Source organism: Poecile atricapillus, chromosome W (assembly GCF_030490865.1).
Source record: "Poecile atricapillus isolate bPoeAtr1 chromosome W, bPoeAtr1.hap1, whole genome shotgun sequence".
Classification (NCBI taxonomy): Eukaryota; Metazoa; Chordata; class Aves; order Passeriformes; family Paridae; genus Poecile; species Poecile atricapillus.
In genome coordinates this window covers 3,042,949-3,064,135 of record NC_081288.1, presented here as the reverse complement: position 1 = coordinate 3,064,135, position 21,187 = coordinate 3,042,949, and the positions used below count along the sequence as shown (strand labels likewise).

The window sequence follows — 21,187 nt, the reverse complement described above, 5'->3', positions numbered from 1 at the left end:
GAGATGGAAATCCCCAGATCTGATCTTTGTTACAGTTTTCCATAATGAAAAACTTATCCTGGTCTCTTCTCAGCCTCCAGCCTGGGGAGGAGGTGGAGAAGAGGTGGTGTTGTGCCCCAAATTCCATGGCAAGTAGAAGCCTAAGACAGAAATCTCCAATGCCTTGGTCTTCTCTGCTCTCTGCTTTCCCTCTCAAATCCCCCAAAAAGCAGGAAAAAACTGCTTGTTGTCTCACAGATGTTGAGAGAAAAGGGATGATGAGGGACGTGCACATGCCAGGGTCACCACATGGTGTATCCTTCTAACTCACTCCGTTCTTACTTCATCTTTCCTTCCTGGGAGCAGCTGATTTATCTTTATTATCCTCCTCTGTTGTCACTGTCATTAAATTTTGTTGAGCCAAGAGACTCCGCTGTGTGCTTTAGTAATTCGATCAGAAGGGAGGGGAAGCAGAGCTGAGGTAATAGGCGGCGTGGAAGAGGTCAGGAGAAGCAGCCAGTGGCACATTAAGGGAAACACAGATCCGGGTTTGCTTGGAAATGGTGATCCTGGAGCGTGCCTGAGCAACGGGCAGCAGCAATCGGGAGCAGCAGCGACCCTGTGCCCCTCTGCTTTGGCTGTCTCATCTCCCTAAGACCTCATCTTGCAGGGATGTCACATCCCAGCTTTCAGTCTGTCTTTACCAATGCAAACCAGCCCCTGGAATCAACAAGGGAAGAGCTCAGGCGCTGCTTTTCCCAGCTCCCTGTTTGCCACTCGCCTCCGTGTGAATCTGTGGGTTGTTTCATTTTAAGCATCAGCCATTAAACGAGCCCAGTGGCAAAGCAGTCGTTTATCCCTGGTATTTTATTTCTGTGGCAAGGTTTTCCTGCTGAGAGGAGAATCCCACGGCACTGTGCCCTCGGATTGGGCCTGGCTGGGACGGAGTTAATTTTCCCAGATCCCTCACAGCTTTGGGGACTGGCAGATGGGAAGGTGTTGGTAACACTCCAGTGTTTTGGCCACAATATCAAGGCTGTCTCTCCAACATTTCCCCCTCACCAGCAGCCTGGGGGTGGGAAAGATCCTGGGAGGGGACACAGCCAGGACAGCTGTCCCAAACTGACCAGAGGGACATTCCAGACCATATGGTGTCTGCTCAGCAATGAAAGCTAAGAAAAAGGAGGAAGAGGAGTTGGATTTGTCAGTAAAATATTTGTCTTACAAACTGCCATGTGTACTGAAGTCCTACTTCCTGGGAAGTGTCTGGACATCACCTGCTGATGGAAAGGAGAGAGTAAATCTTTTGTTTTCCTTTGCTTCCGTGCACAATTCTCATTTCTGCTTTGTTCAACTGATTCACAAGTTTTATTATGCTGATTCACAAGTTTTTTACATCTCATTTTCTGTCCTGCTGAGGAGGGGAGGGATGGACTGGTTGGGTGGTGGGCACCTGGTGTCCAGCCAAGGCCAGCCCACACCAACCCTGCTGCACATGTGTGGTTGAAAGGCGTTCTGGTCCACAGCTAAATGGATGAGAGCAGCAGAAAATTCAGGGAGAAAGGAGTTTCAAGGCCCTGGAAATTGAATTGATTTGTCTCCTGGAGATCAGAGTAACAAAGAGAGAAGAGAGAAATGATTGCCCTTGGAGGTCAGTGGCAAAGGCCTGTTTCTGGCAGGCCAGGCCCAGCACCCTGGGATAGTGGAGATGTCCCAGGGCTTGGGCTGGATGAGCTTTAAAGTCCTTCCAACCCAAGCCATCCTATGATCCTGTGACTCTCAGCTCCTCACCTACAACAAGCTGAGAAGAATACCCTGAACATCACTTTTTTGGTGCTCCTAAGGCAGACCCTCAAAAAACCCCGCACAGATTAGGGTTTTTTTGTCCTTTTCTTCTGGGTTTATCTTCCCTGGTGTCTCATTACACTGGGCAATGTTATGGAGGTCAGTGTCTTGTGGCCAGGCACTTCTGTACATGCAGCATCCCCACCTCAGCTACTCACCTGAATGAGCATGATAAGAAAACTGCAATTTGCTAATTATACAGCCACATAAAATCATATTATTATGGTCCACTGCCCCACAGACCCCACTCGTGTTTACCCATATGTGCACATACAAAGATGACACAGTTCATCTGGTATATTTTAAATGGCTGTTTGGAATGGGAAAAAAAGCTCACCAGGAACCCCAGTGACCACCACAGACCAGTCCTGCTCTGCAGAGAGGTGTCAAGAATCCATCATTTGTGTTGGATTATGAAGGGAGCCTGCACATCCAAAACAGAGGGTTGGATCTTTTTTGACAGATACTCAACTGGATGATCTTTAAGTTCCCTTCCAACCCAAACCATTCTATGATTCATGTAGAGATAGAGAGAAACTACATCTCTTTGTGCCTGTTTCTTGCCTTCAATGCACATGCTCTCCCACAAATGCAAACACACACACAAAACTTCATGGACTCCCTGGAAAAAAAATATAAAAATTGATATAATGAGAATATGGACAAGATATCCCAGATCTCACGTGCACTCTGGGCTATCTAAAATCTAGCATAATAAACTGCAGTTTCATCAAAATAAATTGTTTATTAGTTTTTGAGGTTCTTGGAGGTTTTCTTTTTTTTTTTTTTCTTGAAGCTCATAAAGGCAACAATGAAAAATTACTCCAGAATTTATTCATTCTTCATGCTGGGAGAAACATTGTGTGTCTCTGTACATATGCAGATATAAAGCAGACCACGCTGTGATCTTATGTTGTTACGAGCAGACTGCAAGTTCCTGCACGCCACAGAAAGAAGCAAAATGCCACAAAAATTAAAGGAGCAGTGCAGAATTGTGCAATTTTTGTGGGCACATAGACAGGAAGAGGTGCAGTTTGCTTTGGATACTGGAAATGGTTGTTCACTTTCAGCTCATCTAGGCTGGAGCTGATCTTTGCCAGATGATGTCCTGTGCTAGACCTGGGACTGCCCCAGAGTGTTACAAAATGCACATTTGCTGTGATGAGGATATGCTGTGATAAGGGCTGCCCTAAAAGGTCTCTGTGCACAAAACTCCAGTGAAGACCTCAACATCCTCCCAGTTTTTCACTGCAATTTCCTCTCTGGCCACAGTCCTAACCCTGAACCCTGTGGTTCCAGGTTGGTTGGTAGCAACACCACACTGGATGTGCCAAAATCTCCTCAGTTTTGAAGTTATTTTTCAATTTTACTGCTCTCCTGCAGGTCTGTTAATCCATTCACACGACATGCCCAGCTTTCCTACTGCACCTCTTCCAAAACTTGTCAGCATCTTTGAGGTTCCAGTTATGATCATAATTGGAGATAATTTACATTTTCTTTTCCTTCAGTGTGGTTCAAACTTTAAGTCCATCTTTAGCTGTTTCTAGACCCTTAGCACTTGATCTGGGCTTTTTTTAACTTTATCTTCCTGTTACACAGAAGCCTGAAAGTGCTAAAAAACGCATGGATGTGGCTTTTAAGGACATGGTTTGGAGCTGGGTCAGTGCTTGGACTTGATGATCTCAGAGGGCTTTTCCAACCCTAATGATTCTGGGATTTTGAAGAACAGCTTTTTGCACTGAAGCACAACTACAACGTTTAACAGAATATCCTCCAAGATCTAAGGATCAGCAGCTGAATCAGTGCAGTGCCCAGAAGGTTAGAGGAGAATGGAAATAAGCCAGGAGATGAACAAAACTTTAGGAGGAATGTCCTGACCCTTACTGCAATTTGTCCACAAGGAGCTTCCACACCTCAGCTCTCCCAGGGAGCCATTCCCACAAATTCCATTTCCCTCTGTGCTTGATGCACTTTGAGAAACAGCCCCACAAATGTCCTTGCAGGGCTTTGCCATGGATCACTGATTTTCCTAATTTCTCTGGAGTTCTTTGTCAGCATTTTTGCCTCTGGGATCCCTGGACACATTTCCTACAGCAGTGATGTGGGTTTGGGTCTTTAAAGGCTTGGAACTGAGGGCTAAAAGACTTTAATTACTGAGGATTAGCTGCAGTCATCCTGACACCCCTTGATGTCTGAGCCATGCTGCTAATTCCAGGTGGGTCATCTCCTGGTGTGGGATCTGTGTCCCTGGACTGTGATCTCTGCTTTACAGAGTGCCTGGGAGCCAGAATAGAAGAAGGTGACAAGAAAATCTTGATAGCTCTAAAGTAAAGCACAGCTTGAGTTTGCCAGAATGTTCAATCCAAGCACTCAGACTTAAGGCTGAAGAAATATAATTATGTGACTTCTCAGAATCCATTTCTGGCCATTCTTTGGGTAGCAGACCCCAAAATCATCACTGCTCAGGCCGCCTCAGAAGAACAGAGCAATGACCTGGGCAAGCTGGGGACAGAGAGAAATGAAAGGGGAGATGCTGCACCCTCTCAAGGGGATGGGAATTAATTCCCTGGAGGGGAAGGTACTCATTGCCCAGCAGAGACAAAGCCATGTACTGACACTGTGGCAGAATCATTGGAATAATTGTCAACAACCTGGTCTCTGCTTTGGGTGTGAGCCTTGGACAAAAATCTGAGCTGCTCCTTGATGGCAGGGCCAGAGTCTCCAACATCTCTGCAAGGATCACAGGAATCCTTACATTCCCTGTGAGAAAAAACATGGACATTAGAGATAAGCCAAGATCCCCTAGCTGTGGTAGAGAGGAGACTTGAAGTAAAAATCATTTTTGACAGACACTGCAAATAACTCCCTAAAATGAGCTGCTTTGGCTCCCTTTGCAAGCACTGCTGTGAAGCAGCTACTGCTGGGGGTACCTCTTGTTATCCTAAAGTTGAACCTGCAGGAAATCAAGTGTATTTCACCCTGAAAGGGCCAATTTCCCTCTCCCACTGCCAGCAGATGTCTGGATGCTTTCTCTGGATGCTTTATCTGCTTCACCTGCTCAGAAGGCAGGATGCCCCCAGATTTCCCCCCTCTTGGATGGTTTGGATGGTGCCAGCTTCAGGCAGAGGTTGAAAATGCTGCCTGCAGCCCTTTTTGGCAGGGAATTCACAGCTGCAGCTCTGCTGTGCTCCCCTCTCATTGATAAAAAGTGTCCCTTCTCACAGGGCTCACAGAGATAAGTGCTTGAGGGATGCCCTTGGTGCGTTTGCAGCTTTGCCCCAGTAGTTTTATGGTTATTGGCTGCAGCTCCAGCTTTCTCAAAGGAAGCCAGAATTAAAATAGCTTTCTATATTCCTTGAGTACCTTCCATCATCCTTTGGCAGCAGCCATCCCTTCACATCCTCCTCTCAATGATGTTACTGGCACCAAGCACGGGGCCCCACCATTCCCAGCTCTCTGATGCACTTAATTAAAGCAGAATCACTCAATAATTCTGTTGTGCTTTCCTGGGCATCTGCTTGTTCACCTCTCGTGTGCACAGGCAATTAATTTTTAGCTTTTCCTGTACAAAGGGATTGAAATAAGAATATTAATTCCAGCCCAGCAGGAGGGAAGGAGGACATTTTGCTGGGGGGTGAGTCCACCTGCAGGGCTCTGCCCCTGGACTGGGAGTGCAAAGATGCCCAAAGGCTTCCCAGAGTGCTGGAAGTTGGAAGCGAGGGAAGGTTTGGGAGATGAAACAGTTCTCCTCTCCTGCCCAATTCCATTAATTCTGAGGATAAATTAATAAGCATCTTGCTGCGTGGAAACCTCATCAAAATCAGTGGCCATGGGTTTTACATGAGAATAAATGCCAGACCCTGCTGCAAGGAGCTTTTTGTGGCCTGTAGTGATTTGTGGGGGATCACATGAAGACCATGTAGAAATCACAACCCCTAAACTCCTGATTTGTGGTATTTTCATGAGTTCATCCCCTCTCTTTCAAGCTGAAATAAAAACAAATAAATAAATAAATAAATAAAGAGAGGCAGAACAGAATCATCATTTCCCCCTGGCATTTATTGAAATGTCGTTTGAATGAGAGCAAACAATGCTTTCTGCTCCTTTGGGTAACTGATATAGACAAAAGTCTGTAAGAACAAGAAAACTGCAGCTCTGATCTACTTAATGGATACTAGAGGCACAAAACGCTTTCAAATGCACACAATTATTTTTTCCTCAGCTAATTGAGGGGGTGAAAGCTTCTTTCTAAGAAATATGGTAATATTTATTGATCAGAAAAAATAAGCTTCTGTACCAAACCCTGAGCACGATGCAAGGTTAAGGGACTTTAATTAATGAAAAAGCTTTTTTATGAAATGATGCCACCACTCAAGGAGAGTGAACATTGTGACCTCCAGTTAAGTGGAGACACCTTTTAAATATGACACTGCTCATACGAGCATCACTCATTCCCTCTCTTGGCCAGATAAATATTGATCAGACCTCCTGCCAGCCCAGGCTGCCCTGCTGAGGTGACCACCCCAAAAATGTCAATCCCAGGTAGGATTCCAGACATGCCACAGATCTGTCAAGGCATAAATAAAATCTGCATTGGAGAGTCAAACTGGGGCTGTCCCTGGATCCCTGGAAGTGTCCAAGGCCAGGCTGGACAGGGCTTGAAGCACCCTGGGATAGTGGGAGATGTCCCTGCCCAAGGCAAGGGGTGGGATGAGATAATCCCTAAATCCCTTCCAACAGAAAACATTCTGGGATTCTGTGACTAAATTTAAAACAGCAAAGAAGATGCACCCACAAATCCCATGCCCTCTGCTCCTGAAAACTGTTCCTCTGCATTTATTTTAGGTCCAGACTCCCACAGTTACCAGACGCCCAAGCTGCCATTGAAATTAAAGTCTCCCATCTCCCCTTGTGCACCTGCATTTATTTACTAGCTGCTACAAGCACAAACAGAAATATAAATTAGCTCCTTTTTTTCACTCATTTTGAAATGTGCCCAGCTCGCCTTACAAATAGAAATATAATGAATTTCAACTTCAATCAGAAACAAGTTCTTTAATTGTTCAGTATATTAGAGCGACACTGTTTACAGGATTATTCTTTCTTAGGAGGCACAGCCAACTTAGATTGAGTCCCTAATGGTTGGTAAATTGGCAGAATTCTAACCTGCAGCAGTGATTTTGCTACCTGCAAGGCAATATATTTACTTCTACCCCACTGGGATCCTTCTGCAGCTCAGACTTGTAGGGGACAGGTGTTAAATTGCCCAAGGAGGCAGAATGACCATGTCCAAGGGCAGAATGGAGCCTTTGCTGCAGAATTCAACTGAGGAGCTGCACTAAAGCAAGGAAACAGAGACACATTTGTTTTCTGTTACCAATATATGGCTAAAACCCTGCCTGAAATCTCACCTGGAACTTCTTTTCCCAGCAGGACAGATGAGACCCACTCGAGTCCATTCAGGATGGAGTGACAAGGTTATCCTGCACTGATCTCCAGTGGGAGGAGGAATGTTTGTCATGGAAAGCTGATGATGTGTTTGCATTTATTGCAACATTTCTGCTGTGTCCATGGTAAATTTTGGCTGTCCAAATTCCTTAGAGACTGAAGGAGAGCCAAATGGGGAAGGACTGCTGTGTGCTGGAACTGCTTACACCAGGCTCAGATGCCGAATTTAGAGAGAGGCACCCAACAAAGAGCCTCATTAAGGCAGGGAGAAGTGGACAGCACAAAACAGCCCTCCAAAAGGAGCACTCCCTCCTCCTCCTCCCATGTTTTTATCTTGCTTCTGCCACTGAGCAGCGAGTTTGGGAGAGGCCAGCAGAGTCCAGAGGAAATTCAGAGAAAAGCAACATTATCCATTGAAACATCAGACAAATATCGACTTCTGCACTAAAGGCTTACTCAGACGCCCTCAGAGAGTCAATATTTGGTGGGGAGCATTAAAATTTCAGAGCTCCTTGGCCAAGGTGACTTTCTCCAAGCAGGAGTGATGCCTCTCACAGCAAACCTGCCCACCAAAGCCTTCCAGGTGTGGGCAGAGGTGATCCAGCTTCCTCCAGCCCCAGGTCTGCCCCTGACTGACAGCAAAGCAACATTCACATGGTTCTGACTCTGCTGGAGATGAAAATCCTCCTGCTTGGTGCTTAAGTAAGAAGTCCAAGGTCCCAATAAATCCATCAGAAAGGTGGAAAGGAAGGGCAAGTCTGGACACTTCATTAATAGACCTGATAGCTCAGACACACTGAAAGGTAAATGTTTGGCATTTTAGCCCAAGAGCACTCTCTCTGTAAAGGCCAGGCTTGCTTCCAGCTGCAGGGAAAAGGGAGATTTCGTGCTCTGTGGGAATTGTCAGTCCCCAAAAGCTTTCAGAAGCTCATGACTGCATTTCCTGCACATTATACCCCATTATGCAGATGCTTTAAAGTAAATGTAAATCACATCAAGTCTAATTGTGAAGGGCTTTCGGCGGTGAGAAGCAAAGTGCTTGAGATGGCTCCTGACGCTCCACCGGCCTCGTGTCTTTGCCCTCTTCCCCTCTCCCTCCTCTCCCTGCCTCCACTCATCCACGTCCTGCTGTCCTGAGCTCTTGCAGACAAGGCCAGCAGGGCTCCCTGGGTTAATTAAATCAGCCTCGTTTGCTGTCTGGAGCTCGAGTGACAAATGTATTCCCAACCTTGCCCCGCTGGAGCGTGACGGTGGCTCAGGGCTCCCGGGGCCTGTGCTCGCATTGTCACCGAGGTGGAGCCACCACAGCCCAGCCATTTGGTTTTCCAGAAAGCTGCATCAGGGCAGCAGCACATTTTCACTCTGCTGGAAGGCTCCCCCTTGCCTGCTTCCCTTCCCAGGCTGGAATGAGATGTCAGGGGATGATTGGGAAGACTGAAAGGGACAGTTCCCCTCCTCCCCACTCAGGCAGTGAATGCCAGGCTAATTTTATTAGCCCAGCCACTCCATTATCCCCAGAGCCCCTCGCAGGTCCCCGTTTGTGGATGCATTACAGGAATGGTGCTGTGCCCTGCCAGGACCAGGCTGCCTTCCAGCCCAGCCACATTTCCCTGGCAGATAAGGTGATCCCGCTGGGTTTGGATTTGGAAATGTGTGAAAGGGCCAGGTAATGCCTCTGTGACACGGCTCTCCTCTTGCCCTCTGGCCTGGCGTGAGCATTAGAGCAGATCTCCACACCTGCAGTGGGTTCAGGTCCTCTGCTCTATTTTCAATGAACTCGTCCATCATCTTCCTCACCATCTCACCACAAACCTCTTGTGTGGTGGGGGAAAGAACCTTGTTCAACCCCACCCTGCTCCAAACCCCACACAAAGGCGAGGGCAGTTTGTTAGGAAAACGCTGCAGCCTTTCATGAACTCTTTGAAGAAATCACTAAAAATATATAAATATTATCTGTTTACATATCATAGAATGGTTTGGGTTGGAAGGAATCTTAAAGATTATCTCATTTCGCCCCCTGCCATGGGCAAGGACAACTTCCACTGTCCCAGGCTGCTCCAAGCCCCATCCAACCTGGCCTTGGGCACTTCCAGGGATCCAGGGGCAGCCACAGCTGCTCTGGGCACCCTGTGCCAGGGCCTCCCCACCCTCCCAGCCAAGAATTTCCTCTTCATATCCAATCAAATCCTGCCCTTTGTCAGTTTGAAGCCATTCACCCTCTTCCTGTCACCACATCCTCTTTTAAATATATGTATTAAATGTATGCTGAATAATAAATAAGTAACTTCATCACTTCCCTGTTCCACGTGACTATTTTCATGGTCAACAGGAGAAAAAACACCTTCCCAGGCTAAGAGCAAATCACAGAGGCAGAAAAATAATTTTTGTTCCCCCCAGAAATGGACCACAAAATTCAGGATGGCTTTTGGCAAAATTAAAAAAAACCCCCACATTAATATCTTGGAAAGGCAGGATAGCAGAAAATAAATAACAAATTCAAGCAGAAGAATAGAATTGTCCCATTGAAATTCAAAGGGTATTTCCAAAGACCTGAGCCAGCCGAGCAAAAAAAAAAAATTATCTGCCCAGTAAAAATGTTTTTTCTCTTTTTCCAGGATCCTGGGGTTAAACTGTCGATGCTTAATCCTACAAACAGTACTTCTGCTTTAAGACCAAGTGATTCCAAAGTGCAGTTGTCATGTGAGAATCCTCCTTCCTTCCAAACAACACGAGGAAGCAAATGAAAGGCCACAAACTCAAAAATACCCATCAAACACAAATACTTTGGAATTTAGAAGATCTTTTTGCATCTCCCCCATTACCAGTGCTCCTCTAAATAGAGAGAATAACATCCCAAAAGTATCAGAGAACTGAAGACTGGGGAAAGGAGTCCCTGCAAATTTTGGGCTGAGCAAACTTTGTGCCCCCCAAAAAAGTAGCAGGTGGATTGGTCGTCAGCTGGAAGAGAAAATCTGGATAAGAGGAAGGGGGGATGTTGAGCTGTGTGGGAGCAGGGAGAGGCTACGATGTTTGCCACAAGCACTTCTGCCTGTTTAGCTATGAAAATTAATGAAAATAAATCATCAGGAAGGCAATAAGTGGGTCTGCAGTGAAGGATCGCTGATCCACTGTTTACGCATCTAATGTTTGTTTGGAGACTCCACAATCTCTGCAGGATGCTTCAGTGCATATGGTGGTGTCACTGTATTGCCTTTTCCCTTTTTATTTATTGATCCAGGATATGAAAGTGTTCCCAAAGCCCAGAATTGGTTTCCAGAGGTTCCTGTTGATGGGAGGAAGGTGCACCTCAAGAAAACCAGTCCTTGAAGAAAAAACCCTTAGCAAATGGAGAGTTCTCATGGTGTAACAGCTGCAATGGGTTGTAACCTCTGAGGCTGTGCCCATGTCATGAGATAAAAGAGGCCAATGAGCCCCACATTTTATTTTCTCACCATCTTCCATGAAATATGGCTGATATATCCCCCTCCAGAAGCTGCTGCCAGCTCCCCCAGTGGGCTGCTTCAGCTTTCCCCAAACTTTTACCCACTCTTCTCTTCTGTTCCTGTTTATAAGAAGTTCTGCATCAAGATTTTAAATGTTTCATTAGCACCACAAGCAAAAAACCACTAAATGCTCGACAGCTCACAATGGCTTCTGTCCTGTGAAGTGTCACAGAATCATGGAATTGGAAGGGACCTTAAAGCCCATCCAGTTCTACCCCTTGCCTTGGCCAGGGACACTTTCCACTGTCCCAGGGTTGCTCCAAGCCCTGTCCAGCCTGGCCTTGGACACTCCCAGGGATCCAGGGACAGCCACAGCTGCTCTGGGCACCCTGTGCCAGGGCCTCACCTCCCTCAGAAGGAACAATTTCTGTCTATTAATATCTTTCTATCTAATCAAAATCTCTCCTCTTTTAGTTTAAAACCATCCCCCTTGTCCTGTTCACTACCTGTCCATGTAAATAATCATTCTTCCTCTTTTTTTAAGTACTGGAAGGCCACGATGAGTATCAGAGACTCGGAACCTTCCTACACAAATCACACAGCCCTGTACCAGCCTGCACTGCTGTGCCTGCACTGAGAAGTTTCATGTGCCTGCCTCACACTCTGGTCCCGAGGCCAGTGAGCACAGAACATCAGAATTACACCTCATTTGGGTCCCTTAGCCTGCAAATGGAGCAGCTGCAGCCAAAATGAAAGCCTCTCAGAAACCATCACTGGCCATGATCATTCCTGACCCACATCCAGGACTGTACCCATACACAGGATACCTTGCTCCAAGGTGTGCACACACATGGTCCTGAGGCCCTGCCACAGACCAGGAAAGCAAAATGCCCACTTTTAAGCACAAATCTTAAAGAGAAATTAATTTAAATCTTTTATTTTTCAACTGTCATCAATCTAGAAGCAGAAATGCAAGGCCTGGGAAGGGATATCACAGATCCGCGTTGATACAGGGGATAACATCAATCTATGATCTGAAATAAATGTTCTCCCAAAAAGGCTCCATCCTTGCCTCCTTGGTGGGGCACAAATTGGTGGATTTTCAAATGAGCAACACAAAGGGTGTTTTTCTCTTTGCAAGCCCACAGTTGAGATGGACTGAGATTGAGGTGGATTTTCCCAGAGGTGTGAGCTCAACCTTGGGAAAGTGCTGAGTGGAGGGATCAGTAATTAGTGATGGATAGCGTATTCACCAAGGCCATTAGCTGGAAAGAAAAGCAAACCTGCAGCATTCTCAGCTGCAAAGAAAAGCAAACCTCCAGCAGGCTCCACATTCCTTCCCTGCATTTTCCTGCCTCCCGACAGCATCCCGACGACCCCGTCACGGCACAGCCCTCACCACAGCCCCGCTCTCATCGGGGACTGGCATTTCCAATCAATTAGATGTGTCACCACTGAATTTCTCTGCTAATTACTCCAGTTTATTATGTCTAAAGCCAGGTTAAATGCAGAATTCCCCAGGTCAAGCGGGGTCACCCAGACAATCAGTTCCACATTTTCCACAGCAAAAGAGATCCCCACCATCAGTCACTGCCAAGCGGGTCACAATGACCAGGCTGCCAGTTCATGGCCTGAGGTGGAGGATTCAGGAGGAGAAAATGCTCTTGGAGAGGAAGAGGAAACCTCTCAGTGTCCAGGAATGGCTTGGGTTTATTCCCTATCAATTTGGATGGAGTTATCCTTTTTTAGGGGAAAGGAGGAAAGCTGAGATCTACATGCACAAGGCAGCATTTGGCTTCACTGCCAGAAACCATTCGCTGTCTTATTGCTTTTCACCAAAAAATGGAATAAAACAAGGATATAACTTGTTGGGAACAAAGGAAGCTTTGTCCTGATGGAGCCCAGGTCAGTGCAAACGTCTCCTCCTTTCCAGTGCTCCGTGAATCCAACATTAATTATGTGAATCACCCTGGAGCCCGTACTCCATCAAAACACATTCTTGGTGTGATGCTTGGAGGGAACACATGGGCTACCTTCGCTCTTAGGGGCAGAAACTACTGACACGTGAACTCACAAGTGCTTGGAAGGTTCCTTCCAGAGAAATCTTCCCAAATTATGTCATGAGGGCAGGGATCTTGTACAAACACTGTCTTTCATCCTCGAGAAATCCCAAGGGCTTTGCAAGTTATAAATCCATCACGAAGGCATCCATGGATCCAGGATCTCAGAGGAGGGACACAAGAGCAGGTATTTATGTAGGAGCTCAGGGCTAGGGGAAAAGAAGTGAATATGAGAGGTGAACTAAAGGAAAGGATTCCTAGGAATGGTGTGGGGAATGCTGCAATTGGGATGAGACGGTAAAATGAAAAGTTAAAGGACCATTATTTCCAAAAATCCCATTATTAAAAAAATAATCTTAACACGGCCTTTATCCAGGGACATTTGGCAGAGGAATTCCTTTTCCTGTGTGCAACACCCACAGAGGGGGCAGGCAAACAGCCACTGATTTATCCACACAACTTTTTGCACAGATTTTTCTGTCCCCTCAAATCTTCCCAACTACCCAAACGCAAGTGAAAGCCAAGTTTACACAACAAACTAAAATACAGCAGAGTATTGACCAAGTGCTCAGATTGCTGGTTCAGAATATCTTTCTAAAGAGGAAAAAAAACCCCAACAAAATAAAAACAAAACAAGAACAAAACCAAAAACAAACAACAAAGGAAGACAGACTAATTTAGGTCTCAAAGATTCCCATTACTTCTTCATCCAGTTAGGAAATAAAACAAGAAGATAATTTTCAGTGTAGCTGAGTATTCTTGTTTCCAATCACAAACTGGAAAATCACAAGAACTGGGAAGAAAATTCAAACCCTGAGAAAAAATTGGGGAAAAAATAACATTACAGTATGACTTTAAAGGTTTGGGGTTTTTTTAATAGAAAAGAGCATAAAAGCCAGTTTGCCTTTCAAGGGCAGGTTCTGGAATGGATTTCATTTTCCAGTTCCTACTATACATGATGATAATGACTGTATCAAGTAATATAAAGTGATGAAAGATATTTAGCAGGGGCCTTACAGCAAGAAAGACTCAAAGCCATGAGTGCAGAAGACACAGCAAACTCTGGAGTATTGAAAAATTTCTCCCTGAGTCTTACAATGAAATTCCTATTAATCCACTAACATGGAGTGTGCTTAGGAGTTCAGGGATATCACATGAAAAATAGAAAATGCATTAGAACATGATAACTCTGCTCACTTGTAGTGCAAGGAAATGCCCCAAGAGAGCAAATACTTGCCTCAAAGAAAATAATAAGACACATGAGCCTGTAATGGAAACAACTTTGGAAGGATGTTTAAAACGCAATAATTAAGAGAACGGTCCCAGACAGGCACTGGGCACCGATTCGGGAAAGCACTCAAGGATGTGTCAGATGGAAAAGCTCCAAGCCAAGAGGTGTAGATGTGCCTGTAGCTCTGAGCCATGGGCACTGTCCTGCTCAAATCCCCCCTCCCTGGGAGCTGCCTGGGCTGGGCTGTGGAACACCAGAGCAGAGGATGGTGATTTACAAGCGCTGCCTCTGAGTGACCTGCAAATGCAGGATCTGTGCGAGGCAGCGAGAGGAGGAGACCTGGCTGTCAGGGAGATTGGAGCAGACAGATGTTTAATGGAGTCCAGGATTACAGATCTGCCAGGCTTCACATGTAATCACCAGCTTCTTAGGTTTCCTCCTTCTTCTCCCCTTCTTCTGGGTCTGTTACAGGGTCAGGGGCTGGGGGAAGGGAGGAGGGAGATTTTCAGATTTCCAGCTAAATTCCTTGAGCTGCCCTTAATACTCTGACCTGTTCCTAGCTGAAAACACAACCTACCAGTCTGACAGGACTCAGGGAGATGAGAGTGGGTTGTTTTTTTTTGTTTAAAACATGAGAGGGATGCATTAAACTCCTCATATCCACCTTCTTTCTCCCGGAACAGCACAGCAGCTGTACTGAGCAGCCTGTGTTTGACTCCACAGAGGAACAGTGCACAGATCAATAGTGCCAGGTGACCCCCAGGCCCTGTGCTGGCCAGCACTGTGCCCCAGGGGACACGTCTCCATGGCTTCCCACCCTCACCAGCTCCCCAGGATCAATAGTCCCTGCCTCTCCTCACCCAGGGAATGATTCTGCAAGTGCTTTTTGCATTTCTGGGCATTGCTCACTCCTTCCTCCACCCTTTCTTATTTTCTGTCTCCTGTGCGAGGCAGGGGGGAGCTGTCAGCAGAACCCCATGGTGCAGGAGGAAGGAGACCTGGTTAGACTGAATGACACATCCCATTCCTCATGTCCTGACAGCAGGCAAAGCCCTTCAGGTGTGTCCCCCACATGAATACCTTAAGGCAAGGAATCCCAAAGATGAATTAAACCATCCTCTAGAGAGCACAGCACCCTCAGAACCCTCTGAGAATCCTCCAGCTCCTGTGCTGCTTCTTTGAGCAGCCTGTGGAGGAAGTATCCTGGCATGGGGACATGGCTTTTTGGCAGGCTAAGAGACGGATGCTGACATTAGTTCAGGCTGCAGCTCAAGCCAAATGCAGATCCACAGATGGCACTGGGAAAGCTGTGGTTCTACCCTCAAATATTGAAGATGTAGAACAGGGTACAACTGGAGAGTTCAGGCACAAATATGCCACCACTGTGTCTGAACACAGGTCTTTTAGTGTGACAGGCAATAAATTGTGTTAATGTGGATGAATTGCACCCAAATCCTGGCCCAGGGGTGATCCAGATACTCAGCCCTGATGCTCTGCTCTGTCACAGGCACAACCAAGGACGTGTCACTCGGCCCCTCTGCACATCAGCTGCAAAATTTCACCAGCAGTGCTCTGACCCAGAGTTACAGGAAATCATGTCCTGCCAGCAGGCAGGGTTTAGGCTCTGTCCACGACTAAGATCCATGAACTCAAAGTACTGCAGCAGCTGCAGATCCTCCCCCACAGCTGGACCCAGTGATTAATGCAATGTGCTGGAAGGGAAGTAATTTCTCTGGGATGGGGCAGGCCCGGAAGGGATGGTTCTGGCATGGATCAGCAAGGCCAGGCATGAAGAGAAGGGATCCCAACCTGCATTTTGTGTGAAATCTTTCCCTCCAGTGAACAGCTGTCAAACTGCACCCTGCTGGTCCTCCCCTACAGCTTGGGCTTGCCAAGGTTCCTCTAGATAGGATCAAGGAAGCTTTAACTCATGTCACCTAGAGCTCAGGGTGGCTATAAATTATTCTCTGAAGGAGCATTTCCCTCTCTGATACACAGCAAAGCTCAGAGTGGACATCTGATGGTGACAAAGCAAAAGTCCCTCTGAACTTTGGGAACCAACAGAGCTTTCCAGCTCTCATCAGGGCATGTACACAGGTCAGGAGGACAGCAGAGTTTTCAACAGTAGCAGGTGCTACAGAGAGTTCCAAAAGAAGTCCTGATCATGGAAATATCTTCTGTACCTTCGAGGCACACGGAGTTACAGAGGTTTGCCCGCAGCTGATGTCATTGAATCATAAATTCCTGGAATATCCTTGGAAGGATCATCAGGTCCAACCCCTGGCCTGCACAGGGCCACTCCAAAAAATCACATTGTGTGTCTGAGAGTGCCAGGAGTCTGTGAGCAAGGCAGGGAATGATTCAAGGTCTCCCAAATCCTGGGCTGTCTCCCAGCCTTTCCTCCTTCCTGGTGCAGTTTGCATAGCCCTGGTTTTAGGGCAAAGTGAAGCACTTCAATGTAGTATGGACTGGCTCATCAAAGCCTTTCCAAAGCATAAAAAGAGCTTAATTCAAGTGTGGGAAGCCCAAGGCTGAGGGACAGTGAGAGCTGGAATTCCAGCTGCCCGTGTATCTTGTGGGATGGAAACAGCCCCAGGTGGAATTTCTTCCCTTGCCATGAATGATGCATTTGGGACACCTCCAAGACCTTGAATCTGTTCCTCTGCTGCTCAGGTCAGCTTTCTCAGTTATTCACATCCCTTCTGGAACACACAACCAAGCCAGCAGGAGGTTAAGGGACTCCCTACTCCCTGAATTATCCCAGCTTACTCTGAGACACCCACTGAAAGCAGCAAATGAGTTAAAATCAAGCTAAATTAAGATTTTTTTGCAATAATTTGCCTTTTGCTGATCAAGAATTATTTCCAAAGAGTCAGCAGCACAATGCACTGCAGTTTTGCCAGTGGGCCAAATCACTTTTATCATTCTTGGCTGGGAAACACAGGCAGCCACACAGTGTCTTTTCCATCCTTTGCTGAGCATCCATGCGGGATTTTCCATCCATTCAGACATTTCTCAGAGGGCATCTGACCTTATTTAACAGGCCCTTAATTAGGTGAAAGCAAATGCGAGGGAGAGCGGAGTTCAGCCTCTGATATTGCTGAGGGTAATGAGGAGTATTCCAGGGGCAGCAAAGAACAATCAAAGAGAACAGAAGTTGCCTTTGCTGCCAACTGGGATTACACTCATTGCCTGATAGGGATTGAGTGAACTCTAGGAACTGCTCTTCCCTATCAATTTTGTGCAGGACTGCCAAAGAGCGGGACGGCTGGCGAGGAAATGGGTGGTTTGGAGTCTCTCTTCTTTGGAGGATTTAGAGGGAATGTGACATATTTTTGCCAAGACAGTGAATTAAACCATGTTTTGGGTGTCTTAGAAGCTCTGGTGGCCCTCATCTTACATAGGATGTCCGTCTGGTTTAGAAACAGACAACTATGGAATCACAGAATGGTTTGGGTTGGAAGGGACCTTAAAGCCCATTAATTCCACTCCTGCCATGGACAGGGACACCTTCCACTATCCCAGATTGCTCCAAGCCCCATCCAGCCTGGCCTTGGACACTTCCAGCTGCTCTGGAAAACCTGTGCCAGGGCCTCACCACCCTCACAGCCAAAAATTCCTTCCCAGCTGCCTGATAATTAACCCAAGGAAGAGATGATGCTGCCAATACCCTTCCAGAAGTTGAGCAGTGAAGTCCAGCAGAAGACCTGACCACCTCCAAGGAGTGGATGTGCACAGTGGTCACCTTTCACTGCCCCTTCTAAATCAACACTCCAAGACAGCAGAATAACAGAAATCTGCAACAACAGCACCTAAATTTACATTTTCTGTGTGTCTCTGCTGCTTTTAAATCCCCAGGTCAAGAAGTCACACCTATTAGATAATCTCAGCTTTCTGTTTTCCAACAAGATCTTTCTGCATTTTCTGGTTCTGGCCCAATGATGAAAAATGTGGTCTGCACACAACCTGATGGCTCACAAACAAATGCAAATGAAAAGGGAAAAAAACTCCAAAACCTCCCGAGTTATTTTTAAAACTTGTGATCTTGAGCCAGTGTTTCTGGGGACAGCCTCATACTGACAATCCCCTGGAAACATCCACTCCAAACCCAGGAGTTAATGCCGCTTGATATCTTGTGCAAAGACCACATTTGAAGAAATTAAGCCATAATTAAGCAAGTTTATTAGTGATTGCTTTAACTAATTGATACGATACCATAAGCAGCAGACAAGATTTTAATCAGTGGTCATGAAACCAGAAGTAAACTGGCCAGACACCCCCTCCTCTTTGGCAGCTAATTTGCAAACAATAATTCTGCTGCTGATAGTGACTCAACGACAGAGGGAAGAAGAATAAATCTCAGGAGACAAATAGGTAAAAGCCTTCCCCATTTTAATGAGAAACAGACACAAAAAGGCCAAAAAGACCCTGTCAACATGATTTGCAGTACAGTTACTTAATTTTTACCAAATGTGCTTTCTGCCACGCTTTAGTTGAACTACATATTTATTTGATATTTCGCTGGCAAAGTTTAAAAGAGCCTCCAAAATACCCATCTGCTTCTGCTACGCATGACCTTACCAGTCTCACCTCCGACACACTGTAATGTTTTTAGGGAATGATAGCACTGCACAGATGTGATTTATTCACAGATTGTGGGTGACTTTCTGCTAATTTACGGGGAGAAAGCACAACTTTCCACTGGAGCGTGATGCTGACCCACAGAACAAACCCGCCTGTGCAGAGAGGGACAGAAAATCTCCTTCCTTGAGGCAAACACAGAAGCACAGGGTGGTTTTAAAAGGGACAATGAAGACCATCCCATTTCACCCTGCTGTGGGCAGGGACACCTTCCACTATCCCAGGGTGCTCCAAGCTGTGTCCAGCCTGGCCTTGGACACTTCCAGGGATGAGTAAAGTTGCTCATGAGTAACATAAAGTTGTCAAAACCTGGTTGCAGAACAGTCTTCCCAACCTTCAGTAAACCAAAAGGAAGAGGAAGCTCAAAACCTTGAGACTTAAGTATGAAATTGACACTTCTTACCCTTCTGGATTTTGAGCCTTTAAGGTTATTTCCTCCAGCTCTTCCCTTTGTTCCCTCTGTATCAAAAGGAGATTCCTGTCTTGAAGTTGTTTCCATGGGTTGCACCAGCTTTGCAAAACGCTGCGAGAGACCCAGGAGTCCAACATGCCAAAACAGAGTTATTTATGGGGTGATGGAGGTGACCTTCCCAATGTTTGTCCAAAGGTGGGACAAGAGGATGAGCATCCTGCACCTCCCGGCATGCAGAGGTGGGCTCTGTGTGTGTGTCAACACTTGAGCAGCAAGGAAACAAGGAGATGTGGCCAATCAGGTGTGGAGACAGCTGGGAGAGCAGAGAGCAACGAAACAGGGATGCCAGGAATGCAGGAGTGGTGGAAAAGCAAGTGCAAGCCTGGAAATGAGAGGAAAGGGCTGCAAAGGATCAGAGAGAGAGGCAGGGAGAATGAGAAAGGAGTGAAAGAATTATGTCCATCCCTGCAAAGAGTTCCAGGGAGATTATTAGCTGGGAAGAGAAAGAAATTCAGAACTGATTAGGTGAGGGAGGGGAACCCAAGGAAGCTCAGGCATGTGTGATGAGGAGCAGGGAAGATGCAGAGAAGCTGCAGCAGAGACCGCCCTGCTCCCCCAGCATTTCCCATCTGCTCCTCATCCCCTGAGATCAGCATGTGAGGCACAGGGCTCCTCTGCACACAGAAACAAATAAAGGAGCAAGAAAGTCCCAGCCTCCAATGAACTGACATGAGAAATGTGGAGAGGAGATCTTTACAGGGCATGTAGGGCAGGCGGAGAATGGCTTCAGACAAAGTGAGCAGGTTTAAATGGGATATTAGGAGGAAATTCTTGGCTGTGGGGGTGATGAGCACTGGCACAGGCTGCCCAGAGCAGCTGTGGCTGCCCCAACCCTGGAAAGTCCAAGGTTGGACTGGATGGGGCTTGGAGCAAGCTGGGATAGTGGCTGTAGCTCCCTCAGGGTGTTTGTGAAGGCTGGAGCTAAAGGGATGATCTCCTGATCGATCCTGACAGATCCCATGTGTGCACCAACCCTTCCCTGCGCTGCCAACAGGGACTTGAAACACATTCACACCTAAAACACAGAGATGTCCACAGCTCTGGAAAATGATGGGACCTTTGTATGCTCTGTCTCTGGGTTTCAGTGACAAATCTCCTCCCTCTCTTTCAATCACTGTCTGTATAAAATATGTATTTCTAGATAATGGTGAAAATTCTGCTCCTCAGAGCACTGCACATCTGATTGAGTGGGCAAGTGCTGCTTGTCACCTCTCAGTGTCCAGAGGAACTGGACACTGTATCAGCCACAGACCACAAGGATGAGCTCGGTTCCATCTCCCTTGGAGCCCAGGGAGTTCAGCTCCAGAGGAAAACACCCATGTGCAAACCAAGGCCACCCAAATTCACTGGGGAAAATGCTCCCATGCAGAAGTTGACCTTAAAAAGGCCAGGGGATTATTTTGGCAGCATAAGAAAGACGTTCCTTGTATCCAGATTTGCAGTGATGGCTCTTTTTAGGATTCCAAGTTGAAGGGTGCCTTGCTGAGATGCCCAGAGCTGTGGTAAGACTGGGACAAGCTGGAAAAATTTGCCTTAACACTGGGGTTCCCATTCTTGTGGGGGGCTGGTGAGAGGTGGAGCCAAGTCTGGCAAAACCATAAGGTTTGGAGCACAAGTCCTGTGAGGAGTGTCTGAGAGAGCTGGAGCAGTTTAGCCTGGAGAAAAGGAGGATCAGTGGGGCCCTCACTGCTCTGCACAACTCCCTGAAAAGAGGCTGTTGTGAGGTGGGGGTCAGAGTCTTCTCCCAGGCAACCACCAACAGGACAAGAGCAAATGGCCTCAAGCTGCACCAGGGGAGGCTCAGGGAGGCTCAGGAAGGATGCCAGGAACAATTTCATCAGTGACAGAGTGATGAAGCATTGGAAGAGGCTGCCCAGGGCAGTGGTGGGGTCACCATCCCCACAAGTGTTCAAAACACAAGTGGCACCTCAGAATATGGTTTAGTGAATACAGGAGTACTTGGCCAGAGGTTGGAGTTGATGGCCTTAGAGGCCTTTCCCAACCTTAACGATTTTGTGAGTCCATGAAAACAGCTTTTAATAAATACACAGGTAATAACAGAACCACT

At 46.7% G+C, this 21,187-nt stretch overlaps 1 protein-coding gene across 3 annotated transcripts in view; it reads right to left on the bottom strand.

The window, feature by feature from the left end:
* Positions 1-21,187, bottom strand: part of LOC131591803 (plexin-A4-like) — a 417,581-nt gene that overhangs the window by 183,761 nt on the left and 212,633 nt on the right. The window contains exon 5 of one of the 3 annotated variants that reach the window (XM_058862869.1): positions 12,176-12,984. The exons of the other annotated variants lie outside the window; for them this stretch is intronic. Coding sequence (XP_058718852.1) covers positions 12,979-12,984 — 6 coding nt within the window. The 3' untranslated portion in view covers positions 12,176-12,978. Of the gene's footprint in view, positions 1-12,175; positions 12,985-21,187 lie in introns of those variants that run through there. 3 annotated transcript variants of the gene reach the window in all.